This window comes from Balaenoptera musculus, chromosome 10 (genome assembly GCF_009873245.2).
Source record: "Balaenoptera musculus isolate JJ_BM4_2016_0621 chromosome 10, mBalMus1.pri.v3, whole genome shotgun sequence".
NCBI lineage: Eukaryota > Metazoa > Chordata > Mammalia > Artiodactyla > Balaenopteridae > Balaenoptera > Balaenoptera musculus.
In genome coordinates, this window is record NC_045794.1 from 53,120,183 (window position 1) to 53,133,176 (window position 12,994).

General features: G+C 38.2%; 1 protein-coding gene across 1 annotated transcript in view; it reads left to right on the forward strand.

The window, feature by feature from the left end:
- The window catches only part of HMGA2 (high mobility group AT-hook 2), a 139,752-nt gene that overhangs the window by 119,967 nt on the left and 6,791 nt on the right, over positions 1 to 12,994 (forward strand). Inside the window, exon 5 of the mRNA XM_036866339.1 lies at positions 4,969 to 5,001. Coding sequence (XP_036722234.1) covers positions 4,969 to 5,001 — 33 coding nt within the window. The remainder of the gene's footprint in view (positions 1 to 4,968; positions 5,002 to 12,994) is intronic.

Sequence of the window (12,994 nt, forward strand, 5' to 3'; positions counted from 1 at the left end):
GAAGGGGTAGCTTAGCTGTCTAGGCATCAGCTTTAAAATACCTAGACTCCCTGGAACCATAGGCTGGATTCTCAGGAGGGCTGGGGAGCCCCTTAATTATACTGAAATAAATTTCCTACACCAGAGTCTTTCTACAAAATCTTAAAAACCAAAATACTCTGTGGACATTAAAAATTCAATAATTTTTTCCCTTTCATTGGGAGAAATACTGGTTTGCTGTATGATCTCAGAAATCCCAAAATAGGTTCTTTCCTTTTTCATATCCTTTACACTTTCTTAGCATGCTGTATCCTAGGCTATTTACAGACTTTAACAATAATATTTATTTGTTCAAAGATTGTACTTTCAATTTGTCTGAGCTAGTCCAATATAAGGGTTAACCTGCAGAAAACTGCACATTGAAGTCCCCGTGGTTAGAGAGGGCCCTTCTTAATCTTTTCATGATTCATTCAGTTGATGGGTTTTTTAAATTCTCTTCACAGTTTTATTTTAACATTATATTAATTCAAAGCATTTCTTCAAAGTCCTTTGTTGTTGATGTTCTTTTGTTCTGGGAGGAAGCGCTCTTCCACCCATTGGATTTTAGAAGTTAAAATGCAACCGCGGAATGAGAGATTTTCATTACAAGCTATTTGAAAAGTGTAACAATCTTATAAGGAACTCAAAATCTGAGTGCTTGGAAAGGTTGGCATGCCAGGTCTACAGAGCGCCTAAACTGTATAAACTCCCCGTATGCACAGACTTAACTAGAAATGGAACCATCAGAAGTATCTAAATCAGGGGACTTCCCTGGTGGCACAGTGGTTAAGAATCCACCTGCCAATGCAGGGGACACGGGTTCGATCCCTGGTCCAGGAAGATCCCACATGCCGCAGGGCAACTAAGCCCGTGCGTCACAACTTCTGAGCCTGCGAGCCACAGCTACTGAGCCCACAAGCCACAACTACTGAGCCCGCACATCACAACTACTGAAGCCCACGTGTCTAGAGCCCATGCTCCGCAACAAGAGAAGCCACCACAATGAGAAGCCCACGCACCGCAAGGAAGAGTAGCCCCCTCTCGGTGCAACTAGAGAAAGCCCACGTGCAGCAACAAAGACCCAACGCAGCCAAAAATAAATTTAAAAAAAAAATAAAAGTGTCTTAATCAGCAGCTTGGAGGGCTTTGCTATCTGTTCAATAGAGCAGTCGTTGTGAAACCCATGCCTTTAAAAGGGATGTCCTCAGACCCTCCACAGCAGATAATAAAGGCAGAATCTCCAAGCGGGGAGGGGGAACAGCTGGACCTTGCAGACCTGCCTCTTGCCCCCCCAAGGTTCACTCTCCATCAGCAGCCTAGGAGAATCAGAGCTAGCCCTGCTGACGAAACCATGAGGCTTCCTGGCTGTGGTAGGAGTGGATGTGGGGAGGGGAACCCTGAGAGATCCCAAGGAGAAGACTGAATCTGGAGGTGGAAACCAAGGCCATGAAGTATAGCTTATCCTCCTGGGTTGAATCGGATTCGACTGTTTTTAAAAGGTTGAGAATGGGTTTCCTCAGAGCATTATATGGGGGATTAAGAGAATTAGGAGACCCCGGTTGTTTCAGCTTTAGAAAATGATCTCATGGAAGTTATTTAAATTCCCTCTGCCTTAGTTTCCCTGTGAGCAAACGAAAATAACAAGGCCTGGGTCCTTCCAGTCACAAAGGGGCAGATGTTGAAAATAGAAAGGATTTTAGCTTCTATATGGGACATGCATGTGTAAAATATTACTCATTTATTAAGGTGCAGGGAAATACACTGCTAACCACACTCAAGATTAATATGCACAGTTGATATTATCCGTTTTTTCTTAGAAAATTGTAGTGGTCGACCATGCTTCTAATGACAAGAACCCTGAGGGGCAACTGGTTTCTAGGTATCTAAGCTAGTAGATGCCCCAAGGAAGATAAGAGATTTGCAGTTTGTTTGGTGTCCCCCAAAATTTCCAGACAGCAGTTTGTTTCATTTCCCTTTTTATGAATGGCAGTAGTATTGTGCTTCCATCTGCATTTTCTACCAAAGCCATTCATAAGAATAAAAGCAAAACAAAATAACAACAACAGAAAACGTTCTCGGCACAGTCTGGAGCCATTGGGTGCCAGAGGCTGGGAAAACATCCTGGCAGCCAGAACCCCAACCGGCATTGAAAGTCCTCAAGGGTCTGTTTGTTTGGTGGTCTGAAAAGTATGAAGTGCTGTGTGGAAGGGCAGCTGGTAGAAGTTCTGTGACACGAACTAGGCTGGGAGCCAGGGCTGGCAGGGTTTCAGACATTGTCTTTCTCCTCATTGAAGTGTCAGGACCTAATTCATGGAAAATTGGGTGAGCTGGCAGCCCTTTCAGAGGATTTCATTGAGACCCACAGTGTGCAGGAGTCACATGAATGTGGGCTCCTAGGCCAAAAAAGGAGGGGGACTTCTGAGCGGTAGGAACCAGTCAGCCTGCAAGAATGTGTGGGGATTTGAAACGGTTTGGGAGTAAACATGTGTACAGGTGTAATCAGCAGGAAAAAAAGAGAGGGAAGAAAAGTGGTCTGTTCTTACAAATGACTCTTTTGAAATGAATACTCTCTTAGCACACACATTTGAATCCTAAGAGGCAAGAAGTCCTAATCATCCTTGGTTGGATTCCACCTGGAGAAAACATCATCTCAAAACCTGGGCTTTTATGATGTCATCTCTACTGTGGTTTAAACACAAACTTTTTTTTTCTCAGTAAACAAAAGTATTTTGCCATTTCTTTTATTTTTATCTTGTTCATCTAAAAAAAAAAACTCTGATGATTTTTATAAAACACGTTTACTATAGTGGTAATAAGACATCACACCATCACTGAAATTCTGAGAGGAAAGAAAATGAATAGAAGCTCTACCCCTTCACAATATAGTGAATTTACCTTAACTTCTGTAGCAATTTTATTTCTTTCATTTGTACCACAGAAGCATGTCACTGCCCACATCAAAGTGGTTCAGTTGTATTTGCAAATCTCAAGGATGTGTAGATAGAATAAATAAGGCTTATATTCAGACATGAGAGTGAGTACTGGAAGTAATCCATTAAAAAACTTGGGCTTCAGATCCACCTTTTACAACACCAAAGAATAACTTAAATATTTTTCTAATACTCTAAATATTGGACAGTTAATTTAGGCTGAGTAGAAAAAAGTTTCCACAGGTATTTCACTCAAAAGAGGGGAGTTTTGCACTACATCCAGAATTAAATACATATAGATGATAAAGATACACAGGTATAGGTGTAACAAAATATTCTGCAAATGGTAACATCAAGAAAGTGAACGTACCCACAGAATGGAAAAAAATATTTGCAAATCATATTCTGATAAGGGATTTGTATCCAGAACATATAAAGAGCTCTTATAACTCAATAATGAAAAGCCAAATACATTTTTAAAAGATTTGAATAGACATTTCTCTAAAGAAGATATACTAATACCCAGAAAGTACATGAAAATATACTCAACATCACTAGCCATTAGGAATATTCAAATCGGAACCACAATGACATTCACCTTCACACCCAGTAGGATGTCTTTCATTAAAAAGACAGACAATGGGGCTTCCCTGGTGGCACAGTGGTTGAGAATCTGCCTGCCAATGCAGGGCACACGGGTTCGAGCCCTGGTCTGGGAAGATCCCACATGCCGCGGAGCGACTAGGCCCGTGAGCCACAATTACTGAGCCTGCGCATCTGGAGCCTGTGCTCCGCGACAAGAGAGGCCGTGATAGTGAGAGGCCCACGCACCGCGATGAAGAGTGGCCCCCGCTTGCCACAACCAGAGAAAGCCCTCGCACAGAAACGAAGACCCAACACAGCCATAAGTAAATAAATAAATAAATAAATAAAAATTAAAAAAAAAAAAAAGACAGACAATAACAAGTGTTGGCACATATAGGGAGAAATTGGAATCCTCATACATTGCTGGTGGGAATGTAAAATGGTGAGACTGCTTTGAAAAACTGTCTGGCAGTTCCTTAAAAAGTTTAACGTACAGTTACCTCTGTGACCCAGAAATGCCACTCCTAGCTATGTACCTAAGGGAAATGAAAACATGTACACACTAAAACTTATACATGAAGTTTTCTTATACATGAAGGTTCATAACAGCATTATTCATGATAGCCAAAAGTTGGAAACAACCCAGATGTTCATGAACTGATGGATGGGTAAACAAATTGTAGCATATCCATACAATGGAATATTATTTGGCCATAAAAAGGAATGAATTACTGATGCATGCTATAACGGAATGATCCTAGAAAACATTATGCTAAGTGAAAGAAGCCCATATATTGTATGATTACAAAATATACAAAAGACCATATATTTACATGTCCAGAATAGGCAAATTTATAGAGAAAGAAAGTAGATTAGTGATTGGTTAGGGATGGGAGGTTGGCTAGGGGAGCAGGAGGGAATGGGGAGTGGGTGATAATGGATACGGGGTCTTTCACAAGAGGTGAAATTGTTCTAAAATTAGATTGTGGTGATGCTTGTACTACCCTCTGAATATACTAAAAAACTTTGACGTATACACTTCATATGGGTGAATTTTATGGAATATAAATTATATCTCAGTAAAGCTGGTTTTTTAAAAAAACAAAATATTAATAAATTAGGCCCTTTCACTTCCTAAGTTTTGTGATATACAGGCTAAAACAAAGTGAACAGAAGAGCAAGTTTATTTTGATGTAATTGGTATGTATTGCAGACCTTAGTTGGGAATTGTTTTAATGGAGATAACCTGCATTGTATTTCTTTAACATGTGAAGATAATGAATACACACCCTTTAACGTGAGATAAACCATTTGAACCTTGAAATTTTTGTCTTTGCAGACAAGTGTCTATGTTTAAAACATGTATACTTGATTATTTTCATTATGTGTGTTTCCTTTTAAATAATAACAGTTCTTTTCTTTCTTTCTTTCTTAGCCTCAACAAGTTGTTCAGAAGAAGCCTGCTCAGGTAAGAGATGGTCATTATGCTTTTTTTCCCCCAGTTAATATAAAAAGTGAAAAAAATATGACCCCAAATTAAACCTTTAATTAGTATTTTTCTAGTCTTGATTATGTCAGCATTGTAGTATTCTTGAAAATTTGTTGTATCCTTCAGACAAAGTCAAGAATACATAGACTGAGGTTTTAAAAAACTCTAAAAGATCAAGGCCTGAAGTATACGGAACAAATAAAAATACTTTAAAAAATAAAACCTTTTAGTGCCTCATGTAAAACAAATACTTAATCTTATCATGTGTTTTGCCAACTCTTAAACATCAAGTTTTGTCCTTTCCATCTCACTATCCATATTCCGTTGACCTGATACAGGACTTATTAGCCACAAAATATATCATGATCCATGACTGGAAACATATCTATTCATTGAATTATTCCATAGCATTTGGTGATCCCAAAACACTCCCAAAGAAGGCTGGGAAATTGGGAAATGGTTATACTAATTTTGCTGTTGATGAACTCTCAGGTCTCACTTCAGTTAGGCTGAATCACAGTCTCTGACGTCTTTGGCAACATCAAAATTAGGAACCAGCTTTACTTCTCTTGTTCCGTATGCCTGGAGTTCCTTGTCCCAACTGTAATCTGTACATAGAAGCATAAGAATCATGCTTATTGAGGAAGTATATCTTGAAGAATAAATTAACCATGATTGCCAAGTACGTGAGCTTTATTAAAATATGAAAATATCTTGCTGTTCTCCCTTTCTGGGTTGAAAGACATGCCCGGGAGATCTAGGTGTATCATGCAGAACCTGCTGAAGTAAGTTATTAAGCAGTGTCATGGGTTACCAAGTTCTTTGTAGATCTTTCATATAATTTAAGTTATCCATGGGATCTTTTCCTTAGAGGTCTCTAAAACTGTACCTTGCACCCTGTTCTCTTGGGACAATGTTGCCTTGCCTGGGAAAGACCATTCAGACAATCTCCTGTGTCTACTATTCTTTACAAATGCAGCTTGAAAGAGAAATGAAGCTTCTAAACAGATATAAAAGCACACAGGGGAAATGCATCTGAATAATTACACATGTGCTTTAAATAGAATAAAAACAGAGTTTCCATGAAAAAAAATCATCCTCATAGCTGTTCCCTTTCCCAAAAGCCATGAGTGTTGGGGGCACTAAAAATAAGTACACTGTGTTCAAGTGTTTCTATGCAATATTAAACAAAACAAAATATAAACCAAACTTGACATTTTTAAGTAGGAGATCCCAAATATATTTAGCCTCTCATGCTTCATCAGTAAGGAAATCAGGAAGGAATTTTTTTAAAAAAGAGCAAATGAATTTATAAATCTGTGCATTGGGGTCAAAGGAGACTGCAGTGTTCGCTGTTGCATCATGGGCTGTGAACAGTAGATTAATAACCTTACGTGGTCTGTTAACAACTTTGATTCGGTCTCTGTTCTTGGGGTTTAGGGAAGATAAGGCGAACGAAAACTTATTCACATGCATCTGAGAAATGTGTAGTCTTGTTCAGAGGTTCTTACCCTTGGCTGCATATGAGAATCACCTACAGATAATATAAATATAATTATATATATATATACACACACACACACATATACATATATATAATATATATATAGTTGTATATTATATGCCATATACAGTTGACCCTTGAACAACATGGGTTTGAACTGTGATGGTGAACTTATACGTGGATTCTTTCAATAAATACTACAGTACTACACGATCGATCCATAGTTGCCTGAATTGGTGAATGCAAAATCACGAATACGGAGTAAAGGCCAACTGTGAGACTTGAGCGTCTGAAGAGTTTGGTATCTGAGGAAGTTCCTGGAACCAATGCCCCTCGGATACTGAAGGACAGACAACTCTGTGTGGGTGCGTGTGTGTGTGTGTGTGTGCGCGTGCATGTGTATGGACCCTACCCAGTGATGATTTTGGTATCTGTGGTGGGTCCTGGAACCAATCCCCCACAGATGCTGAATTGACTGACAGCTCTGTGCGTGTGTGTGTGTGTGTGTGTGTGTACATCCTGAACCCTACCCAGTGGTATGTGCTGGAACCAGCCCTTGTGAGGCAGCTGTATCTCTTCCAAATTCTATATTTACTGATGTCAAGTAGGTAACTTGAAATCCACTATGGTAGGAGTATTTACACCGTGGAAATTGGAAAATACTACAAATCAGGACTTTTTTTTTTTTACTGGAGAGCAAGTTGTTGAACATTTACCTACACACCACTAGCCCCACCCTTCAGTGATTCTGATTATTTGGTCTGGAAACCCAAGCTTTAGTATTTTTTATGAACTCCTCAAGTGAGTCTAATGTAGAGCCAGGGATGAAGATACTCAGTGAACACACATGAGAAGACATTTGAACATTTGTTGAGCAAATGAGCACAGAATATCAATCTATATGACGCACAATGGGATACAGATGAATGAGTGGAATGCCATGTGTTGCTTAAAGGGATGATCCCCGGAAGAGTTTCAATTTTGTTGTTGTTGTTTAGCTACAGAAGAGAAAATGAAGACATAGATTAGGGAAAGAAAGGAAGATGTTACAGATGAGATGAATGGCATATTCAAAAGTAAAGAGGCAGAGACAGATAAGTCATTGGTGGAGATTATCAATGTGGCTGAAACTGACTGCAAATTGGGCAGTAATATACCAAGAAATGATGTAAGTGACATCATAAATTTTTGTCCTAAGAGAATCAGGCATATCAAAGAAACCACAGATGGATTGGGTTGGTCCTCACTGATCAATCTGGCTGTGTTACAGATCTACAGACCCTGCTCCAGATTTGCCCTTGAAAGGAGAGTTCAGACTCAGAAAAAAGAACATGAGCTCATTGGGCTTCCTAATCTATATTGTCTAAGGACACAGTGATGAATTATATAAACATGGGGACTACACAGAAGTTCATGGAGGATAATGTAAATTTTACATCACATTCAAAAGAATCTCTTCCTTTTCCATCTGTTTCTTTCAAAATACCCTCCCAGATGGCTTTTCCATGTAGCAGTCTGGATTAACTCAGGCTCATATCCTTTCTTCATCAACACTACTTTGAGGGGTTACATTCAGGTCCTGTTTTGAGGTGGCGAAAATTTTAGCACAATTAAATATTTTACATCCCAAGAAAAGGACTCAGCAGTGTATAAGGAGACCTAGGTTTTGCTTTCTGGCCCCATCAATGGCTGAATTAATCTTTCTGTTCCCTATGTATCCATCTATGAACTCGGATAATAGCAATGCATCTTACCTTACTCCCAAGAACATTTTGAAGAGACTTGTATACATTCCAGGGAGTATTATTACATTCTGACTTATTTTTGTATGCTAGGTTTTTTATTTCCAGAGATTTGTATTCTCAAAAATGTTAGAATTCTAAATAGTTCAAAACTACTATCTTTTTGACCTCAAGTGTTTTCATTGCATCTTTTTAAAATAAGGATTTTTTTAACTTAGGGGAAATTTTATGGTGATTGCTACATCCTATCATTAGGACTAAAGCAGTTAGAATCACTTGGCTTGTATGTAATTCCATATGTGTGGAAGTACAAAGACTCTCTTCTAAAGTATCCTAATGCCATCAAATTCTGAAACCTCAGAACTTCAAGGATGCCACTTCTTGAAACTGGGTTACAGAAAGTCACAATTCATTCTAAGGAGACAAATTCAGGGTTATGATAAATCTCATTCATGTGCATTTGTGTACATAAGTACATGCATCTTGAGAGGAATAAAAATTTAAGGAAAACCCTACTGCAGGGGTTTGTGCTTGGGAAGTCCACCAGGTACCATCAGCTGCAAACCTTAATAATCTTAAAAATCTAAAGGGGAAAATCTCTAATATTTACGTTAACTGTTTTTTTAAAATTCCAAAACCAGTGAAAACAAAGCTTACTGGAGAACTCTACTATATTTTCATTTAAAGTGATAAAGTAAGAAATTAGCTAATTTCCTAGTTTTTTAGCAATTTGAAAGTTGATTTCTCAGCCACATGGATTACATTCTCAACCTGAGTAGGAAACAGTGGTAGGTTTTGTTTCTGCTGCTGTTGTTTTTATAAGAAAAATCCCATAGTGTATCAGGTTATTATTATTGATAGAGCGGGCTTTGTTCCTCAAGTTTTTATTTTGATAAGAAAAAAATCTCACTCCATCTCAGACTTCTGAAAAGATCTTGCTGGTTTATTAGATATCTTATTGTCTCTTGATTTCCCCCTTTTAAGGCTTTAAACTGAGATTAGAAGTGAGTCCTTATATATAATTCAGACATATTTTCTCACCTGAGCCCTACCCAAAGGGTAAAAACAGCTTTTAAAAACCCTAAGTTCTCCTTCCTTTCAACCCAATTTCCTCATTGTTGTACAGCCCTGGCAAGCTACACCTCTAGCAATTAAGACAGGTAGAAACCTGCTCCTTTTCAACTTCCCAGTGAGAGAACTGGAAAGTTTTCAGTTACTAAAAGACTGGAAACAAAGCTTTCTGTTTCGAAATAGAGCTTTTACCTGGGAGTAACATCTTCTGTGGGTGGTGTGTATCGGGGCAAAGAAATCTCGGTAAGCCTTGGTTATCACGGGATTTCCCCCCCTTAAAAAAAAAAAAAAAAAGCTGAATGTTTTTACAGAGACTTCAAGGGCAGTTTTAAGGATGTTTATATTTCAGACAACCTAAACATTGTTTAAAGCAAAATGAGAGATTTCATTTTGGGACAAGCAGGTTGATGAATTGCAGTCAACATCTTGTTCTCAAAGAAGGCATTTTTCCTGGGGGCTTTCAGTCTAGACGTACAAGGGAGGAAGGAGGAAGAAAGGAGAGTTCTCACTCTCACACTCATCCTTTACATGGTATCTTGGCCAGTACAGTCAATAGTTCATCATAAATCAGACTTGAAGAAAAGAGGCACTCTCTACTCACTCAGGGAGAATAGTGATTTATACCGCTTAAGTCATAAAGAGTACTGATTTCGTTATTTTCCAACTTACGCCCTTCTGAGCTGGTAAAACATTTTGTGGGCCAGTAAATGTTTGGTACCAACTGGCAAAACATGAAGAATTATATCAAAGCCTGCCCTGAGTGGGACTGTTTTGTTGTATAGGAAATACTTTTTGAATTTAACCTCTGACCTCTGACATTGCAAAGGTCAAGGGAAGAGGAGAGCCAAGTAGAAAGCAACATTTAACTCTTATAAGAAAGTGGCTCAAGGATATAGCAGCACGCGGCTAAGGCAGAGGAAGCATATCAAAATGATTATTAACCGTAAACATATGAAGTCATTAGCTTAGTTGTAATAAAGGAATATTGGCAAGATGAAGTCAGCTGTTTCTTGGCAGGGAATGTCTTACAGAGATGACATAAACTTCTAACGGAAGTGAAAGAACATCACTCAATTTGAGGCAAGATATAAAACTCCAAAAGGCAAAATATAGTATTTCTGGACTTGACAGATTTCCCATAGGAGTTTTTTTTTTTTTTTTAAGTGTGATTGTTTTTAACTGTGTGGTAAAGCCTGTGGATTAGGCTAAAAATAAAATGGCCATGTCTGCCTGCTTTTCTGTGCATATTGCAGAATGCTTTTCCTGTGCATTTTGATGTGAATTGGATAAAAACCGATTATTTATTCAATATGTAAGCTTTCTTCTTATTATCCAAACTTGCTGACCCAAATTAATATGAATAAATAGTAACTGGCTTTAAAACATGGCCTTTCTAAGAAATTCCTTAATGTTTGAATAGAAATATGTGGCTTTATCCAAGAAACTTTCTGTACCTTCAGAGAATGTTTGCTGGACACTGAAATGTCTTATTGAAGAATTATTTGTTAGCTTAGTATTATTACTGATATTTTCATAATCTTATTCAAAAGTCCTATCTCAGGATAATGAAAAATGTTTGGTGCAATAATGATTAAAACCCAGAAATGTTCTGTTCCCTGGCAACAAATACAAGTTATGAAAAATTTTATACACATGGAAAACAAAGAGAAAAGGTTCTCCTAATCTATGCCATTAATAAACATATCCAGAATATAACCACTAAGCAGCCTTTAATCTATCCACTTTTATTTAAAACTACTCTGCATAAAAGGAAGAACATTCCTCAACAATTTTGGAAATGTTGAAATAAATTTCCTTCTTCTGAGTGCTTCCTTCATGTGAAAATCTTTTTGCTGCATCTTTAGCTATTTTTCAAACATGAGACTCCTTCAGTACGAATTAGATCTGGCATGGAAAATTGATCAAGCTTGTGATCCTCAGAAATCGTGACTTCCAGGATCCTGAAACTTGCAGTTAGTTTATACATAAAATGAATTCCCTATCTGAAAAATGTGACTCCCTCCTGAAGATATTTTTAAATAGTCTTTCATCCCAGGAAAGAAATTCGTAGTATCCCAGGGATAAATAATTACCTCTGTTTACAATATTTTCAGTGATGGAACTCTGACCAGAGGCATGAACAAGACAAACAGGAGTGTATTTTACAAATCTAAGATGTCTTATTTTGTTTTATTTAGGAGGCATTGTTTAATAATAGGGTTTTTTTTTTTTCCCTTTCTTTCTCAACAATCTATCATTGAATCACAGGTAAAGAAAGAAACACAGAATGAGTAGCTATAATTAATCATCAAAGCTCCACACTGTAGTCTTACAGGATTTTTACGCTTTTTTTCAAAGTTTTCCCATTTGGTTGTCACATTTTTTCTCACACCCTGCTGGGCAGCGAGATGAGTATTCTCCTTACCGGTCTGACACAGTGAGAATAAGGCACAAGTTATACACCCATTAATGCCAGGGTTGGTGCCTGTGGTCAGTGACATCTAGGATCAACCTTCTTTACTTCAAATATCCCCCAATAAGACCTTATACTGGCTTTATTACATTGATGGTAGCACATGCAACGTAGATGCTTGTATATTTGTATATATTGGATTGGCCAAAAAGTTTGTTCGGGTTTTTCCGTAACATCTTATGAAAAACCTGAGCGAACTTTTTGGCCAACCCAATACATAAAACTAAAATTAAAAAAAAAAAAAAGAGATCAGGTACAAATACCGTAAATATCCCAACTTCTAAAGTCTCCTTTTGAAAAACATATTTCCCCCCTACCGTTTCTACCAGAATCCCTTGCACTTGCCTGATCATAGGGTTTATGTAGGTTCCAGTGGATATGTTTTTTTAAACTGATATAAAGTTTTCCTAGTTGGAGGAAATAATCACTTTCCCTTAAGTTAAACAGCCCCAATCCATTTTAAATTAAAATATCTGACCCAGAAATAGAAAGAGTCCGCTTTGTGGTCTTGAGGGTCACTTAGCTGCAGATGGAACTTGAAAACTTGTTTCTGGTCACTGCTGCTGAGGAGAGCCCATTATTTCTGTCCCGGCGGGATTGGCTCGAGATAGTCACGAACGTGAAACACTCGTGAGTGTGGCATTCTGAGTGCTTAAGGAACTGGACATACTAAGATGACAAAAAGAATGTCATTAAACCATAACTACGCTTCCTAAATTACCAGGTATTGGTAGGTTTACTGGCAAGACAGCTTAAATTACATATGTATTTGTAGCCTGCAGCATTTTATGATAAGAGAGTTACAGAATTCTTTGCAACCAAGGGGAAAAAACAAGGATTTATTAAAGCTGACGTGGACTTCTATGACTTTGCACTCCTTATACACACAAAGAGGGGCATCATGGTGACAGCACTCCTAAAGTTTGCGGGGAGAGTATTTCCACTTCTCGGTTCCATTTAAAGTCCGCTGGCCTCCTTTCCACTGCGGATCTGCTGTTTAGTCTGCATCTGAAAATTAAACCCAGAGATTCAGCTGTCACATTAAACACTGAACCTTCCTCCAGCGCACACCCTCACCGGTGCCTGTGTGGTAACATCTATGGTTAAACGCCTAAGACATTGAAAAATTCCATCCAACATTAGGGGATCAGGGTGGATATTGGGATGTCTTCTTCCTCCTTT